Genomic DNA, 19,650 nt, shown 5'->3' with positions numbered 1-19,650 from the left:
GGCCCCAGGTACAAAGTGGGTAAAATATGACATCCTTTGGTTCCACCTGGTATTGACATAAAAATACTTCCATCCAGTCAAAAAGGACAAAAGAAGCTTTGCTTGAGCTAATTGCACATCTCAATAGGATTTAGGTAAAACAAGAACTGCACTGTGTAAATGCTGCTTTGTAAAATAAAAGTAATAAAACAATTGTTTCCAATGAACGATGAGCAAAGGAGCAACTTTAACGTTCATACTGGAAGAAGAATGTTAGAATAAACAAGACTATAACAGATTGTTGAATGCATTCCCTTTGCTTTGTTATATCTATTTATTTTAAACAATTGTTTGGTGAAAGCTTTGGACGGACGGAATGTGATGAAAGAGTTATTATATTTTTTACATGTTTCTCTGTTTATTTGATTAAAATACAATTGTTACAATTTTTTTAACTTAATGTTATAAATTTTAAATGCATCGTTCACAAGTGATTTGTACAAAATGCTTCTGTCATGAAATTAAATGACAATAATACATCCCACTGTAGCCACCTGCAATGCTTTACCTCACCACTGAACTGTAAAGTTATTAAATAAAGTGCACATAAATCAAAGACGTTTGGATGTGTTTCATGACTGCTTGTTATTGCCAGATAGATGATCAATATTCACTTTCCAATAATAAACATGATGTAAATAATCCAGGTGGTGATTGTGCTCAGATAATAGAGCAGCAATGATATTATCTCTCCACTAGAGAGCACTCCTGATTTAACGGGTTAGATTCAGCAGAGATTGGCACCTTTCACTCATTTCAAAGGTTCAAACGCAGATGTTTAAGAATAACATGAATTATAAGCAAAACTACTGCCTATCTGGATTGTGTGTTTTTTTTAAAACCCAAATTCAAGTTTAAGTCCAGAAGGTTGACTCTACTGATTAGTTTTGATCTTTTAATATTTTTTAGAAAAATAAAGCTCAATTCAAACTAATCTGAATGACTTTGAAACATCATAAAGTGCTATTATAGCTTCATAAACATGCCCAAAGTGTTTTTGTCATTGATTCCCTCAATCGTTAGTTAGAGGGTAATTTGCTCCTTTCTTACTGCAGGGCGAGCCCAAACACCTCGCTACAATTTGATGACGCGTTCCCACTTTGATGACGAATTTGACGCATCACTGAGCTGGAGAAGCCGCGCCTCCAGGAAGCTCTCTGCCGTGATTGATTGTAAACAGACACGCCCACGAAGGTGAGCATTTCAGTGTCCTTCGTGCAGTGCTATGTATGTATTTTCTACAGTCTATGTATATACCGGTGAACGCCCCGCCCCCACGCTCTGTCTCATGTCCATAAAGCAGCATGAGCTCGGCTACAGAGTGGGTGGGAGGAGCCGTCCGGCCCTACGTCACCGTGCGGGGAGGAGGAAGTCGGTGTCCGTCTATAGACACGCCCACTCATGAATATGCACAAGTGGGACACAAATCAGCCTGTTTGTGTAGAGTTGCTCAGAAAGTGACTTTTCAGAGGCTAAAACTCTAGAAAACAGGTGAGTTTGGGAAAATAAACCTCAAATACTGTTTTTGGGGTTCGTAGAACAAATGGAGATGGGTGAAAAATAGCGTGACATGGGACCTTTAATACTAATGCAAAGTTGAAGCCAAACTTCTACTGTCGATAAGGCAAAAATGTCAGAAATAATATACATGAATTACTTAAAAAGCTTAGTAACTGTAGCTATGTCACAGGGGGAGTTCATGGATGCCTGCTGTCTCCTGTAACACATAGACCAAAGGTGGAAACTCATTTTGAGTTTTTCTGATGTGATGCCCATGGCATCATGTGCTGAGTGCTCAGTGTTCCAGCCTGTTGATTAGTAATGTCAGACACCTGGGCCCAGTGTGCTGAGGTTACTTAAGCTTCCAGACTTACTTGCTCTCTGTACTAGCCTCTAGGTACACCTCAACCTTGGTTTGGTTATGTTAGATTAGGCTTTAGCTTGGTTTATGCCTTACAACACTCACATCGTCACTCATGCACATTTACTCTACTGATATACACACTCCATGATGTAAATATCTAATTTGGTTAAATTCAGTCTAGATTGGTTTATCTTGAATTAATTTGGTTTATTTGATGTATTTAACTTGAATGTTTGATTTCTTGGCTTAATTAAACAATAAAGATACTTTGAAATGTTTGACATGGTCTTGTTTCCCTTTCTTGTTGTTGTGACCTTTCAAGCCGGGTCGTGACAATACAGTTTGTTTATGCTCACAACCAGGTGATGTTTAATTATTATTATTATATATAATGGTATCATTTTTTCTTTTCTACAAAAACAGTTAATCCATTATGTTACTGAAGAAAAAATGTATGTAATATGAAGAACTGGATGTAATGTTATCTAGCCTATATATATCTACAGTATATATATATGAGACTTGACATTAACTTAGAGTGGTTACTAAATCCTATTGATGTTGTTCTAGCAACTATCTATTCTGAGGTATTTCTTAAGCAATGAAAATATGTGAAGTGTCCAGATATTCAGGGTTAAGATCATGAAAGATGTTCATAATATATGATTAAAAAAAAGAGGCCTTTTCATAGAAATATGTTTTTAGGGTGGGATGAAGTGCAAGAAGATATTGCGATATTACATTTGTCAGATAAAAAAAAAAGAATCCACACAATCTACTACATGCCAGGTTGTTGTGGTTTGTTTCTTTTCTTTTTTTTAAAAAATTATTATTCCTATTCTGTTGAAAAGGTCTTATCCTGAGTAGTTATGTCAATAATTAAAGTCAAAAGCATAGCCATTTTTTTTTTTTTTTTTAATTTCCAAAAAATATTGTATCGTTTTCTGGAACTCATTATTGTATATCGTATATTATTGTGAACCCAGTGTATTGTTCCACCTCTACTTATTATATACTCAATGTAATATTTCAAATTGAAATTCCAAAATTTTAAATAACAGAATTAAAGTAGAATATATATATATATATATATATAAAATGAATAAAAGTTTTTAAAAAAGTATTGGCATTTTTTTTTATTTCCACTTTTGTTTATCTTTTTTGTTATTTTTCACGTTTATTTAGTTACTCGTTTATTTTTAATTCCGGCAGGTTTGGTCGTCCATAGTTTTCAAAGGGTGATAATGCAGATGTCCAGTGATGGATGTGACATAATATTGAATAATATTCTGATCATTTGGTTTAACACACACACGCACGCACGCGCGCGCACACACACACACACACACACACACACAAAATTGGGTCACACCAATGTGAAACCCGCGAATGATTCTACCATTATCTTTCCCAAGATCGATTGGGGCAGTTATGCAATACGTTTCAAAACCTATCGATTAATCGGGAAGTGTAGTCATGCGGTTCCACTTGATCAGTGAGAGCTCAGAGGAGGAAACTACGAGTCCCAGCGGCCCCCGCGGCGCATCACTGCACGCGCTCACACACACACAGATTCAGTGTAGTTCGCTTTCACTTGGAATCCGTTCAACATTCACTTCATAAAAAAACACTCCGGTGTCATGGCGGAATCTGAAGCCTGCCCTGCTTTCCAGCTCGGCAGACCCCGCTACGACCAGGTAGGAGCCGTTTATCCTCCGTTAAACAGCCGTGGATGACATGTTTGGGAGGCTTTTCTGCTGAAAACAGCGAATCCTCCTCCGCCCCGCTCCACAGCCTCACTGTGCGTGTGTGTGGACAAAGTTACCTTTGATTTGTCACACAGGAATCCTCAATCAACAATATCCACAGCAACTTCAGAATCAGATCTAATCTAAAACTTCAGGTGCGATCAGTGCACTTTTAATGCATTCATTTATCCGTGGGAATAAATGTTTTTTTTTTTTGCTGCAGATCTTCACATGTTTGTTGTTCAAAGATCATCATAATTAAATCTAATCTAGGAATGTCCTTTACATCCATTTCCCTCTAATTATTACAAACATTAGTTGGTAAATGAAGACTTGGACTAAATTATTATTGTTGGTTTTTTTTTTTTTCTTCTCATCTGTTTTTGACGTCATGTCATTTCTGTGAACTCCTTAATTACTGCACGGGCCATTATTGTTCATTACATGCTGGACACTTTTATCTTACTTCTTTATATGAATGTGATATTTTATTGTGTGGTGTCTGCATTGTGTAATATCATATTATCATCAGATGTGGCTCACTCCCATCAGTATAGTGTGAAATGATGACTGTATTTATAATGCTCGTTGAAGCCAAAGGTGAGACGTAGGGATGTTCCGATACAACATTTTCATTTTCGATTAGGGCTGAGCAATCAATATTGCGATTGCGATTTAATATGCGATTATTTTTTTAAGGGCCTCTCCACTGTTGAAACAATGTTGAAATGACGGGATGGCATGAAGTTGAGAAGACGTCTTTGGCGGGTGCAGAATGAAAGTTTTTACAATGTCTTTTTCGGACGTTGTTCGAAAAATATAGAAAATATTGCGTTTCACATATTGGGATGAATGAATAGTGACATTAGTGATTATGTTAATATTTATTTCACACAACGTGTGACATGTTAAGCTTTTATTCTTCCATACAAGTGTTAAATCTAAACATAAACAAATTGGTGGCTCTCTGTGGTTTGATGACAGTAAGACGTGTTCTTTTTACTTGGTCTATTATAACTTATAAGGAGTGGTTAGCGTTAGCACTTAGCTCCGTCTGTGTGTGTCGATGTGTTAGCTTAGCATAGTTAGCGTTGAGTTTCCAGTTCATAATCGTTGCTGCGGTTTCATCTCTGTCTCCGTGTTTGTGGAATTTTGGGTGGATCTGACGGAGAAACTTGAATCGGTTCCCTTTGTTGGATGGTTATCTGGTTTTAACCAAGTAGCGGTTCGCGTTGTATCGCAGCATAGTAGCTTCTGGTAGCCATGACGAACACCTCACACATGCACAGACGGCGGTGTGTGCGGGGGGGGCGGTGGCGGTGCACACCGTGCAGAGCTTCCGTAAACAACATTCCGCTCCAGATAATAATAAGTTGTTGACAACAAACGGGGCAGTTTTGGCCTGTGGAACACGTTTTTTTGGGGCATTCTTGGCTAAATTGAGGGACAAATGGCCCGTGGCCCTCGCTAATTTCCGACATGGGATTTTATCGTTTATATCGTGGGACGACATATTCTTACTGGTGAGAATGTTTTTGACGATAATATCATAAATGATAAAATATCGCGCATTCCTATTTCCTTACCTATTCAGCGCCGTCGAATAAAAATCTTTTCTTTCCACATCACTTTTCAAAGGTGCATTGTCAGTTAGTTGAAACGTTTACCAAATTAATTTTTTGAAACACTATGACAAAATACAGCATTAAAATACATTTTAATAACTGTTTTGCACTGTAAGAGCAAACAATACCATTCATTTTGGGGATATTGTAATGTTGCAATTCTGACGTTCTTGTTGTGTGTGCGTTCGTTAAGTTAACCTGACCCGACAACGTCCGAAAAACACGTCTTCTCAACGTTGTTTCAACGTTGACTTGCTCAATGGGAGCTCGACATTAATTATTTCACAGAGCATAAATGTTAACGAAGAACACCTGGATTATATACTTAGTGACAGATATTAATGTGATGTTCTCCCTCGTTTAAAGGCCATTACTCAGTTCTCCATCTCCAAATGAAAGATAATGTGACCTTCACATTCACTCAGATCGTACATGAACTGGTAAGGACTGTCACTTCACTTAAAGGTCTTATTCAAACCAGCAGCTCAGTAGAAATTCTCTGCCTGATGAGTAGCTATTAGCTTAGACCGTCTGCAAATGAGTCACAAAGCTTTTTGTCTCCTAAAATACTGAAAAGTAGAAATGACTGCATTAAAGAAAGAAGGCCATTCCCATTTGGACATTTTAATAAGAAGGACTAAAAATAACACATTTATTTGACCATGATTCTCTGATGAAGTTATTTTAGGATGTTTTTTTTTAAGTTAAATATCTAAAGAGGAACATTATACGCTAGTTTAGGACAACTACTTAAGTATTGAAAACAATTAACAGAATAATTCTGTCTGAGAACAATGTACAATGAATTAAAAAATGGAAAAGAAAGATAGTTTTCCTTTTATTTTGAAGAAACCTATTGCATTGACGATTTACAATTGTATGTAATATTTATATTTACTCGTTATATACATTGAAGAGAATTTGACTAATAATTATTTCCCATAGGATACAAATGTTTTGAGAACACTGGTGCAAAGCAGATAATTAGTGATATTTCTAATAATATTAATAATAATAATAATTATTATTATTATTATTATTTGTATACATAATGTAATTATACATTATGTATGTGAAATGAACAATGAGGTAGGTGTCTTCGTACTAGGGGTGTGAGAAAAAAAAAATAGATTTCACGATATATTGCGATTTTTTTTGGGTGCCGATTTTAAATAGATTTTTTTAAATTTAGAAAAATCGATTTTTTTAAAATGTATTTTAGTTATTTTAATTTATTTTTAATTTTTATATTTAGTCAATATTTCAGTGTGCTTTCAATGTGTTGCAATGGTTATGTGATGCACTTGACTTTATGATGTCAGTGTGTAAAACTGCATTTTCTTTTTTTCAGTGAAAATGTGCAAAAACTCTAATAATAAATAATAAAAAGGATGTTTTGAAGCCAAAAGTTTTGACTCAATTTGTCCTCTGAATGATCAGTATCTTCTGATGAACATATACAGCAACTTGATTTTTCATCTCTACGTTTAATTTTGATATTAACTGGATAGAATATTGTGATATATCGTGATATCGTATTGTGACCCAAGTATCGCAATACGTATCGTATTGCAACATCCTTGCCAATACTCACCCCTCCTTTGTACCATCTTTCTGACCGACTTATTGCGATAGTATTTGTTCATTAATTTACTATATTCCATGTAGTGTTTTTATTTTATTTTCATACTAATAGCCTACCATTATATAATCTAGCATTAAGGTTCCCATTAGCCTAGAATATGGCATTTTAGCTGCTTTCCTTTAAGCCACAGTTTATATATCCCATTTTTTTTTAAAAGGAAGTTTTTTCATCATCTCCCTCCATGAATCTGATATTTTTCCATTTGTAATCTGCTGTTCATGTTCCCCTGTTAAAGATACAGCAACGCTTTCAGTTCCTTATGCCAAAGCAGCAAGTAAAAAATGAGGCCGGTCCTTGAATCAGCATAAATCTTGCCTGGTTTGTGTGCGTTTTCTCTCTGCCGAGCGCCAGCTTTGCTAGCATTGTTGTGTGTGTAGTGTACTCTCTCGGGAGCTGAAACTCATGCATAATTAAAGGAGGCTTCTTACACAGATCCTCTCTCTTACAGCACTGCAGCACATATGGCCTTGTCAGAGTCAGAGATGGAGACATGTGATGCAAGAAAAGCAGGGATAGAAAACCCCTGAGCTGAGGTGAAGCACAAAGGTTCATCTGTAGCCTGGGAGAGGTTCGCTTCCAGTCATTACAATTAGGACCTGCTACTCGACGTAATTAAAATAGCGGCTCGTCAGTTCTACAGCCTCTCCGGTGCTTTTTTACCCCCCCTGCACTTCATAACTGATGAATGTCTCTGAGGGAGGCTGATTACAGCCCCGATGCTTCCTCCTGTTTGATTTTTTCCAAAGAGACTCTTGGCACTGAGTGTTGTTGGGCCTTTTCACATTCTTGGCACACATACAGTAGCGAGCAATTGGCATGCTGATGTAGACAGTGAGGGCGACAGAAAACAGGGGCTCCATCAGCCACTCCGAGCCTCAGAAAGGGAAAACGTGTCGCTAAATGTGAATTCATCAGTGAATTTAGACAAGTTTCAGTCTTGGTGAGAAGATTTTACTTGAGATTCTTTGTTTTCTATCACCAAATGTAAAACAGTTCAGGATTGTCTTAATTGTGTTTTTGATTGTGTATTTTTTTAATGACTTTGATACTAGTGTACTAGTAGGGTGTAACGATTCATCCAATAGATTGATAAATTGATTTATATTCATTAACTTGTTAGCATTAGCTCTGCAGAAAGCCCAATGATAACCATTATGTTAAAACGAAAAGTGTCAGGTTCAACCACTACTGCTCATTTAACCTGAACAGATCTTGGTTGCACTTCATTTTTGACATGAATATTGTATTATTTTGATGTTGAAAAAAAAAAAGCAAAATAGTCAGCTATATGTATTGTTATTTAAATTGTAGTGAGTAATGAAAACGAGAGCAGAAAAGGTAACATCCTAAACTGGAGCTTTGGTTGGACTTTATTCAAATAAAATGCAAATACATTTACCATTATATGTTGTTTACTTGTTTGTTTATGTCCATAGTTAATTTAAAGACGATTCCCTTACAAGAAACAACAGGAATCTATGAAACCTCACATGTACTGTCCAGTATCCAGGTATTTATTTCAGTCACACTGGTTGAATTATTATTTTAGCTAAAAAAGTTACTGAATCATTTCGGATCGAATCGTTCAAACTTAATTAATATTGTCCTTGAATTGAATCGGCAACCACAAATTGTAATTTGAATGGAATCGTTGTTGAAATTAATTGTTACACCCCTACTAGTAAAAGTATAAAGCACACAAACTCCAAGTGAGTACATGTGTTAGTCCTGTTTTACTAAATGACTGAAGCAAAGTTTGGTATTTTGCAGATTTTTGAAATTAAAACTAATTGGTCAGTTAGCCTTCTTTTTGCTTGTGGTCTCTAGTGTTCTATAGGGGAGTTTACATGTTCTCTTTGATTATGTACTAACTCTTGGACTTTCCTGGTCTTTACAGGTTTTTACTGTTCTGCCGACATGCGTGTTAGGAAGCCAGTAGGGATGTAACGATTAATCGTAAGGCAGTTAAAAATTGATTCATAGGTTCATATCGATACTCTGATAAGTGAATCGCAGTACTTTTTTTAAACAGCAGAGGGCGCTACCTATTTATCTATTTATCCTTCTCTTGTCCAGAAGCGTAGGCGGCGGGCGGAATCTCCTACTACTCTCTTTCTGGCCGCCTACTACTCTTAAACATGTTTATAAATGATTCCTTACCCCTTTAGCGCTGAAAGAATATCTGTAATATTACGTGAATATCTGTAAAAGTCGGGTTTTTCTATTAGCTCTGTCTGCTAGCGCGTAGCATCTCTTCTTCACTGCAAGAATATCTGCATGCCAACCGACCACTGGGTTACCAGCGCCCTCTGCTGGTCCAAACAAATATCTGATGTAAATACAGTACAATGACTTAATTTTTTTCAGTCCAATTGTTAAGGCACAAAATACATTTTCAGTTACACTGTTAAAAAGAAAAATAACTATTATGCAGTTTTGCATTGTTTACTGTACAACCAGAATTTAAATTAATAGGCTTCTTCTTCATTTGTATTATTCCTTTATTCATTTCAGACAAGATTTATTTTTAGTTAAATTGCATTATTTTGAATAGTTTATCAAGGAATTCTTTTGACAATGAAAAATAAAAGGAAAATAATACAGTATTTTCTCCGAAAAAAATAAAGGAATATTTTTCAGTCAAATCGTATCGGGAGTTGAGTGAATCGTTAAATCAATAGAAGCCAGTGATTGACTATAAAGGGTCATTAGAAATATAGAATAGAAATAGGAAATGAAACAGACCACAGGTACTGGGATTAGGTTTGTGTTAGTAAGTGTGGGTGTTTGGTGTCTGGTGTTGGTCTCTAGTGATTCTGTAGATCATTTTTGAGTCATTCCTTGTCATTTCAACAAATTGTCAGGACATCCCACGCACTTCAGTCTCAAAAAATTCCAACATTTTTACCAATCTTTCCTTGATTATTAAATAGGCACACTGTAAATGTATAGTTTGATCGGCTAAATGCCTTTTGAGATATGGACAGATTTTCGTGCATCCTTATTTTTCTTCCATTTTCAGCTTCCGATATCTCAGGAACTACAACACATAGGAAACTGAAATTTGGTATAGTAATGCAGCACCATCCGATCAAACTAAAAAAAATACTGTGTGTCTATTGAATAATCACAGAACAATTGATTAAAAAAAAAAAATCTGAATTTTTTTTAGACTGAAGTACGTCGACCATTTGTGAAATGACCCTGTGTCAGTTCATCACAGCACAAGGATTGGGATTTTTCTTTTCTTGATTTTATTTTTAACAAGAGTAGGCATAACACATTGTGTCCCTAAGTTTAAATCTGTGTCACATTTACTGTATATTTTTAGTGAAAAAAATTCATTTCTTTCCTCACCTTTAGCTATTCAGCTAAAGTCCTACTTTATCCTATGAATACTTTATATTCATAGGTGCTGGTGCTACTTTGCTCCTGAGATATAGATCTGTTACTTTTCACAATAACCCGTGCAATGTGCATCCAAATACATTTGTGACGATGATACATTTACTCTGAGGACGGACTATACTGTACTGTTGTTATTACACATGTATTCTCTTCAAACATGAACCTATCTTTGTTCCTCAGGGCTCCTTTCTTGGCCGACTACGACACTTTGTAGACATCATTGATCCCAGCACTCTGTTTGTGTCAGAGGTAAAACCTGCCTTGAACATAATTCTCATGCAAAGTTGTTATTCATAAAATAAAAAAATTAAAAAAAAACATTCATAGGGTTTTATATTGTCTAATTAAAACCAATAGGGCTTTATATGTTCTCTTCCTGCCAACGGTTGAAATAAAGGACAAAACCTACAACATTACAGATGTGAAACAGCATGGTTTCCCTAAGAGTTGAAATATGAGATTTGCTAATTGTATTTTGACCAACAATATGCTTTTTAAGATAAAGGATATTAATAATCTGAAATAGATTTTTGTGGGGGTTTCTTCAGCTCCGAAATTGTTAGTATCCACAATGTAAAGAAGTATTTGTGCAGAGACTGGATTGTAGTTGAATGCTTGCTCTTCTTCTTTTTGAACAAACTGAATTATTTAGGTGGCATGAATGAATAAAAAACCCATCCTGTATTCCTGAAATGAAATTGTTTTGTTTTTTTCTCTTTTGGTAGAAACGGTTAAAAGAATCCATCAAACTTCTTGATGACTACAAACACAACTCGCTAACACCGGGAGTGACTGATTGTCAAGTGAGTTTTTACTGATGACTGACAGTTTCATCATATGTTCCAATGAGATGTTGCTATCGTACAGACACTTGGTTATAATAACTAGTCAATTAATGAATAGTCAGTGTACAGATTTGAAAGTAGCATATTTTACTGCAAAAAGCCTCAAATTAGAGGGTGTATTCACCTTAAAGTCCATGTAAAGCAGAAATAAATTCATGTTTTGAGTTTGTCACACCACAGAAACATGTGTCATTGACCACTGAGCCAAATTTGAAAAATGAAAAAAATCGCTAAGTATATAAAATTTGGTCTCAAAATCATGGAAAAACAAGCACTTCTCTCTGCTCTGAAACGATGGGGGCGTGTCAGTTAGAGGCGCTGGAACCACGCCCACGCACAGGAACGGCGCGGCCTCCTTACTGTGTCTATGGGAGAGTGGCTCCAGCGTTGGTAGTGCTTCTAAAAGAGATATGGGTCTAGGTCTGCTCCGACTGAGTCCGAATACGTGCATCCCTAGGGGCCAAATTGCGCACGCTGGAGGTTGCGGAAGTTTGGTGTGCTTCAGCAACAGGGTCAGGTTTATGCTAATGATGGCTCTGTTACATAGCGTGGCCCTGATTTCTGACCCACCCATTAAATCCTGAAAACAGAAATTTGAAGCAGTTTTTTAAGCATAGCTCCACAATGAAATTATAAATGGTTGAATGGCTTTGTACATGTTTTAAGGAACACATTGATGACCTATTTAATGTGTTTAGAAGAAAATCTCAGAATTTGCTTTACACGGACTTTAAAGTTCTTTTTTTTTTGTAGATTTCAACTCAGTTATAGATATTCTTATTAGATTTTAGAGAATAATAACTAGGGGTGGGACGATACACTGAGTTCACAATATGATACGATAGACGATAATGGGCTCACGATAATGATACAATGCATTATTTTGGCAAAGGAGAAAAAGACCAAAAAAATAGCAGTTGAAAAAATAACCTCTTCAACTTTACAGGCAATAGGAATACAAAAAATAAAAACAGTACCACTGGCACCCTCAGATTTACATGTTGTCATGTTTAAATATCGCAATATCTTGTCATTAAATAAATCATCCCATCTTTAAGGTTAAGGTTGAGTTTTTACCTCAAATGACCATTGAGAGCACACCTCAGCTCAAAATCTCCCATTAAAATAAAGTATGAGCACTTCATGTTTTTTCATAATGTATTACAAAAACAAAAAAAACAATTACATTGGCTAAGAGCAGTAAATAGCATGTATAGTCATAACATATTTATGCTATAAATCGAGACATGGGAAAACCTAATTCAGCAAACATGTTTTCATCTTTATACACATACACTGTTGTGTTTACAGTTACATAATCAAAAGGTGTCATTTAGGTTCACTTAGTGCAGTGGTTCTTTTTTGGGTGTTCCTCACTTTGAACAAAGGTGAAATTTCATGCCCCACCTGTGCCCATTGCCCCCCAAATAATAATCTTGACAAATAACACATTTTCAAATTTATTGAACTAACGAAACAAGAAACGTCATATTTCATAATGAATCAAAAATCAAAAACTAAATTAAGCCAATCACCTGCATGAAAAACATATGTAAAAGTGCAGTAGTTAAAAATACAGGAAAAAAAAGAAACATTATTTGCAATCTGTGACAAAAAGCTTAAGAAAACCAAAAAGGAAATTCAGCGCACATATGAAAGTAATGTTTCATAAAGCAAGTTACATATTTCATGAATAAATTAAAACTCCAAAACAAAATAAACTAATCACCTGCATGGAAACCAAATTTAAAAGTATAGTTGATGACTAATAGTTGAAATAAAGCAACATTGTTTGCAATCTGTGGCAAAAAGCTTAAGAAAACCAAAAACGAAATACATTTTTTTTAGTCATTTTAAATCATCATTTTTGCACTTTATTTCCACGTTACATTTTGTTCCTGGTCACATATTAATGCAGTAGTAATAATTTATTGCTCTTTTAACTTCTGCTACATTTTTAGGCTTCTCGTTACTACTTTCTTTGTGTGTAGGCTTTTTGTTAGGTGTAATTGATCTCAGAAAGGCATTTGGGATGAAAAGTATATCGTGCCCCACCTGTCATACCTCTATTCCACATCAGGGAGTGATCTGAAAATTTGGAAAACATACTTCAAGACAAAACTGGGAAAACAGCATTTATCTCCCAGTTTGATCAGAATTCATAGTTTGTAAGTCTTTGCAGTGTGGGTGGTTAAATGACCTCACAGCCATCAGGAATATCAGCCCATCACAGATACTTTTAGGATCATATTCAGTTTCATTTAGTAAAGGATTAGATATTTATAAAACTCTTTATTTTGCAGCTATGGGAAGCCCAGAAGATCAAACAGGTAAGTCATGCGCCGTGTGGCCCCTGAGCTAATCTCACGTCACACTCTCACGTCGTGGGGTTAGTGGCAGCATGAGAAAGAAAGCTTCCTCATGCTTTCTGCACGCAGGCCATCATTCATCCAGACACAGGAGAGAAGATCTTCATGCCATTTCGAATGTCAGGTATGACCTCAGATGAAGATCCTTCCTCAACCTGGCCAAGTCGGTCCATTTCTGTCATCCTATGTTTTTTCTTTCTTTTCCACTAAAAATCATTGTTTTCATTGTGCAGGTTATGTACCATTCGGAACTCCAATTGTAAGTCCCATATGTCTCAGCTTTGTGTTTGAACACGTCATGTTTGGGAACAGATGAAATGAGAGTTTGAACTTATTTTTGATCAAAAAATAAGCTTCTATTCCCTGGTTTCATCTAGGTCATTGGCCTCCTTCTCCCAAATCAGACTGTGGTGTCTACCATTATATGGCAGGTACTGTAATAAAACATGCAGATTATCTGTCATTGCATTAACATTCTTTTTAGAACAACTTGTGAGTTTCTCTCATACTGTGTTTTTGCTTTGCAGCCTGAAAGTCGACATAAATGAAATTGCTTCATCTTTTTTTTGACTTTCTACTGTTGTGCAAATATGGATACCTGCCTTTACACTGACAATATTTTTTAGAAACGATTTGTGACATCAATGACACCCAATTCCTAATCAATTAACGCTGCTGAGCCACATAAGTCACTTTAAAAAATTTTTTTTTACCTGTACAGCATCCAAAAGTTGTTTTCTTAATTCCTCTGATAGGATTTGCCCATCAATAACAATCAATTTATTCGGTCTAATTTTATGCGGCCCCCAAAGTAAACGTGCAGCAAGACAGAAAAATATACAAAACAAAAGCAAGAATACATTAAAAAAATACTAAGAATTACAACATTGCAGGAAAATACAATAAAAGACAAGAAAAACACAGAAAATATTCAAAAAAACACACAAAACCATAACAGTAATACACAAATTTACTCCAAATGACACAAAATGACTCAAAAAGATATACAAATTTACAGAAAACACAAAGTAAAAGTACACAAAAAGACAAGAAAAACACAAAAAATACCTCTGCAAACCCACGGTACGAACAAATATGCAAAACAGCATCATAAATAAACAAAAAATGCTCCAAAAAAACATACATTTTACAGGTAAAATACACGAAAGTACAACAGAAATGTACTAACAAACCCACGGTACTAACAAATAAGCAAAACAGCATTATAAATAAACAAAAAATGCTCCAAAAAACATACATTTTACAGGTAAAATACACGAAAGTACAACAGAAATGTACTAACAAACCCACGGTACTAACAAATAAGCAAAACAGCATTATAAATAAACAAAAAATGCTCCAAAAAACATACATTTTACAGGTAAAATACACGAAAGTACAACAGAAATGTACAAAATGCCTTGTAACAAACAAGACAACAACAAACATACACAGAATGACAGGAAAACACACAAAACTACTATGAAAGCTCTTTGTTCGTTCCTGTGTTACTGCTCAGATTGGTCATGATTATAAATACTGACATTTTTGTGGCCCCCGCTGTGATAGAAATTGCCCACCTCTGCTATAGATTATATATATATGTATATGTATATATATATGTATATGTGTGTGTGTGTATATATATATATATATATATATACTGTATATTATGGAGTATATAGAATATACTATGTCCAGTGGGCAATTCGCTTTACCCCACAACATTCAAGGGTTTGCCACGCACTGGTTTGAAGTACTTGTAATTCATTCCATGAAGCTGTTCCTGAATGCGTTAGAAGCCCAAACAAAGTCTAAGTTCTGTAGTTAAAGTCATCAGTCATTGACCTTTTTGTAGTTATAGAATAATTTGCATGGCTAGCAATCTGGTGTCACGGTCCTATGCTTTGAAGCAGCATTTTATTTTTCTGGCAGTATTGTCATAGAATCATTTCATCTGTTTTCTTTTATTTTCCCCAGTGGCTGAACCAGAGTCACAATGCCTGCGTGAACTATGCCAATCGAAATGCAACAAAGGTATAATATTATCAATAATCATAAATAAAGAAAAAACTATGAAAATCTATTTCATTCAGCGTCCAAGCCTCGAAGAGATCCTTGTGTTTAATGTGCTTATATTTAAATTTTTTTAGTCCTGAAGTATCATTTCAGGGCATTCAATCATCTTGAAACCAAATGTAAAGGATTCCCTTGGTGGGTTACTGCTGACAGTCTGACAGTAGTGAAGTAAAGCTTTGTGTTTTTCTAATGTGTGTCTTCAGCCGACACCAACATCCAAGTTTCTTCAGGGTTACGTGGGAGCTGTGACAAGTGCCGTCTCCATTGCAGTGAGTGTGTTTGACACCAGTGGGACTGCTGCTGCTAACACTGTTACAATTATGGACTGGATTTAATACTGCACTTTCGTTTGATCTGCCAAACGCAAGTTTTAAAAAAACAACTTTTATAACAGTTCTGCAACCCTGCAATACCCAAAGATAGACATTAGTCATACATTTATTTTGTTCCAAGTTTGCAGCAGGATTTGTTTGTGTTTTTTTTTACAGGTGGGACTAAATGTACTGATTAAAAAAGCCAACAAACTGAAGCCCACAACCAGGATGATAATACAGAGATTGGTTCCTTTTCCAGCTGTGGGTGAGTAATAAAACCACCCTGAGTTGTTAAATAGGTTGAGCAGGCTTTTTAACTAAGGGGTCGGGACCCCATGTACGGTCACCTCAAAATTAAATGGGGTCACCTGAAATTTCTAATAATAGTACAATTTTTAAACTTGTGTATATATATATATATATATATATACACACATAATTGTATTTATCTTACTATTTTTGCACAATTAAAAGAAACAATAGATATATACAGTGCAGGAAGAGAGAGAAAGATCAAAGAGCTTAAATAATAATAATTATTTTTCAAATTAAAAAACCACACAATCTCAAACAACTGTATTCTATACGTTCACTTTCTCAAATATAAATCTGGTTCAAATAAAATGCAGGATAAAAATATCTGAGCTGGCGCATACTGTCATACTAATTTTAGAGAAAGAAAGTCTCTGGGGTTGCCAGAAATTTGCGATATAAAAATGGGGTCACGATCCACAAAAGGTTGATAACCACTGAGGTAGAGCGTTATGTGGCAAGGTTAGGTTTTGAATTCTTTTGGTTTCTTTTTAAACATTTGAACTAAAAAAAAACATGCAGTTTTGTTTGCCTGTGTGCGCCTGTGAAATCTCATCATCTCACTTCTCTCCCCAGCAAGTGCAAACATCTGTAATGTGGGCCTGATGAGACACGTGGAGTTGTCTGAAGGCATCGATGTGATGGACAACAATGGGAATGTGGTGGGATCCTCCAAAATTGCTGCAAAACATGTAAGAGCTCTGCAATCGTTGCCCGAGACATATCACGACTGCGATAAATACTTTATGAGGCTGAACGTGAGTTGCAAACGTGATGGTGGCTGATGATGGAGCATGTTTTTCATGCTCTATGGCTGTCACTCATCTGGCTTCATGAACAGGAGCGTTAAACCGTTATTAATGTATTTGAAATGAAGCGTGTGCACAATGATCTGCTCTTCATCCACAGGCCATCATGGAGACGGCTTTCACACGTGTGGTCCTCCCCATGCCCATCTTTGTCCTGCCCCCCATCATTATGTCTTACCTCGAGAGGTTGGTACAGACTTTATTTTTTTAATAACTTTTTATTTAGATTTATTTTTAATTTTTTTTCTAACAGGGATTTTTGTTACTGCTTTGTGAAAAATAAAAATAAATAATTGTAGTATTTTTGCCTTATAACTTCACATTTTAAAATGAAAATAGAGAAACTAGAAATGTTTTGGTCCCCCCTCCAAAGAAGGAAATAATTTACTGAAATTGAAAGACTTTGATCTAAAGCAGAAATGGAGAACTGGTGGCCAAAAAAACATATAAGGGAAATAAATTTGCAAAAGGACAACACAATTAAAGAAAAATACACAAAAGTTATAAAGATTCACAATAATACATAAGAGGAAACAATAATACATGAGGACAAAAACAGATCAAAACGTAAGTAAGTAATCTTTATTTATAGAAAGTGCTTTTCACAGGTAAAAACCACAAAAGTGCTTTACAAAAATTTCAGTATCATCCCGTCTAAAGAGAACATGGAAGAACAGTAACAAATAACATGGGAGAACAAAAATGCACAGACAAAAGACAGGAAAATATACAACAATACAGTATACTGACCTTCTGATCAGACAATTACATTTTTATGGCCCCTACTATGATTAAAGTTCCTCATGTCTGATATAGAGTTGTACTGAAGCAATGTAGCACTATAAACTTTGAATAATAATAATAATAATAATAATAATGATGATAAACAAAGAACATTTAGATTACATTATGCAGGAAATTTAAATGTATCAGAATGTTGCAGAAATATTTGAAGTATGTTGCATTAGACATAAATCTATATCAGCAAATGAACCACCCACAAAAAGCACTGCCCACTCTCTGTCCACATTCCCATTCAGCTAATATTTAAAAAAAATATTGCAATCATATCTCGATCCAATCCAACTTGATGGATGGAAATGTCTAAAAAAGACAAAAACGATGCAGTTTTGCTGTGCTTCATCAGAAATGCTGCTCAAAGACCTGTTTGCACGAGTCTGGTCTAAAAATAAACTGTCAACGAGTCACAGTGAACATATGTTGTGTCCAAAAGTGTTTTCTATGTGTTCAGAAAAGAAGAATTAATACAGTAAATAATGATAAAACCATTACCTTTTTTGTTTTTGCTAAATTTCTAACAGAAAATAAAGGAATATCAGATTTGTTTTGAGCAGAAAATACATTCTGAGTTAGTGTGTGAAGAAAAATAGCAAACTCTTCCAAATCTCTGCATGCTGCACAGATCCAAAAATAACTCGTGGCTTTGCAGCAGCCATCAGGGATCGATCGGCACAAGCTCACTCACTCACTCACGTTTTCTTTTCATCCTGCCTGTATCTGTGCTCCTGCAGGCTGCACTTCCTGCAGAAGCACCGTAGATTGTTACTGCCCATCCACAGCATGGTGTGTCTGGTTACATTCGCCCTGTCACTGCCCGTGGCCATCAGCCTGTTCCCACAGATGTCTCAGGTACTGTATATATATATATAAGAGCCAACCAGGCCAGAAGGCTTATACACAGCAGCTGTGAACATATCCATATTACACACACATCACTACAGCCCTGACCTACACTGTGTGTGTATCCCAGATGTCTCTCCTAACATCTGAAGGCATAAATAACTGTTTCCTTCAAAGCTGAAGACAAAGCGCAACCTACACCTTGTGTTTTCTTTTTGGGTTTCGATCGCAGATCGAGGTGTCTCGCCTTGAGCCGGAAATCGCCTTGGCGTCAGATTGCAAGGTGGTGACCTACAACAAAGGTTTATGATGGAGACGACAAGGAAGAAACAAAGGATGGGAATGTGGCTGTATTGTGCACGTGTTGTCTAAAAGAGCTCCTTCTGTTGGCAGCTTAGGGAACTACTGCACCATCACCTACGACTGAGGCTGCAGATTTAATGCTTCAAATATTTTCTACTGATTTACAAATCCTTTATGAGGTCTTAGTATCCTGAAAGTTTTAATAATATTATATAAAGAAATGTCTATATAAAAACCTTTTTGTAGTAATACATTTTAATATATAAAACAGTACATGAATGCTGCATCTACTGTACTTTTTTTTTTTTTTAAACTTTGTTAACACTCACATAGGGAGTTCAATACTATATGTAAGTTGATTTGCATTGTACGTAAGCGTATTGCATTCACTTGAAAAAAAATAGTTTTTTTCTGAATTAATTTTTTTGGTTTGTTTTTTGGCTTTTTTTTTTTTTTTCAGACTAATTTTCTCCGTCTGTTTTTCAGACAATTTTTTTTTCCTGTTTTTTAAAATAATTGTTTTCTGTTATTAGTATCCTGATAGTTTTAATAATATTATATATAAAAAAAATCCCTATATTTAAAAAAACCTTTTTGTAGTAATACATTATAATAAATAAAACAAGTACACGAATACTGCATCTACTGT

At 35.5% G+C, this 19,650-nt stretch overlaps 1 protein-coding gene across 4 annotated transcripts; it reads left to right on the top strand.

Moving 5' to 3' along the window:
* Window positions 1–3,441: 3,441 nt before the first annotated feature.
* Window positions 3,442–19,333, top strand: sfxn5b (sideroflexin 5b). 4 transcript variants are annotated; one of them, XM_028459483.1, is made up of 14 exons: window positions 3,442–3,600; window positions 10,510–10,578; window positions 11,055–11,132; window positions 13,478–13,504; window positions 13,613–13,667; window positions 13,777–13,802; window positions 13,921–13,974; window positions 15,524–15,580; window positions 15,826–15,891; window positions 16,111–16,201; window positions 16,825–16,940; window positions 17,158–17,243; window positions 18,590–18,707; window positions 18,931–19,333. In XM_028459483.1, the coding sequence occupies exons 1-14, from the start codon at window positions 3,544–3,546 to the stop codon at window positions 19,006–19,008; spliced, it is 978 nt and encodes a 325-aa protein (XP_028315284.1). In that variant the 5' UTR covers window positions 3,442–3,543; the 3' UTR covers window positions 19,009–19,333. The 4 variants fall into 4 exon arrangements, with proteins under 4 accessions (XP_028315284.1, XP_028315286.1, XP_028315285.1 ...); XM_028459486.1 differs by lacking the exon at window positions 3,442–3,600 and adding exons at window positions 5,655–5,716; window positions 7,370–7,454 and having other exon boundaries at window positions 13,478–13,667; XM_028459485.1 differs by adding an exon at window positions 7,370–7,454 and having other exon boundaries at window positions 3,482–3,600; window positions 13,478–13,802.
* Window positions 19,334–19,650: the final 317 nt, after the last annotated feature.

Source organism: Gouania willdenowi, chromosome 10 (assembly GCF_900634775.1).
Source record: "Gouania willdenowi chromosome 10, fGouWil2.1, whole genome shotgun sequence".
In the NCBI taxonomy this organism is placed as follows: Eukaryota; Metazoa; Chordata; class Actinopteri; order Blenniiformes; family Gobiesocidae; genus Gouania; species Gouania willdenowi.
This window is presented reverse-complemented; position numbering and strand designations above follow the sequence as displayed.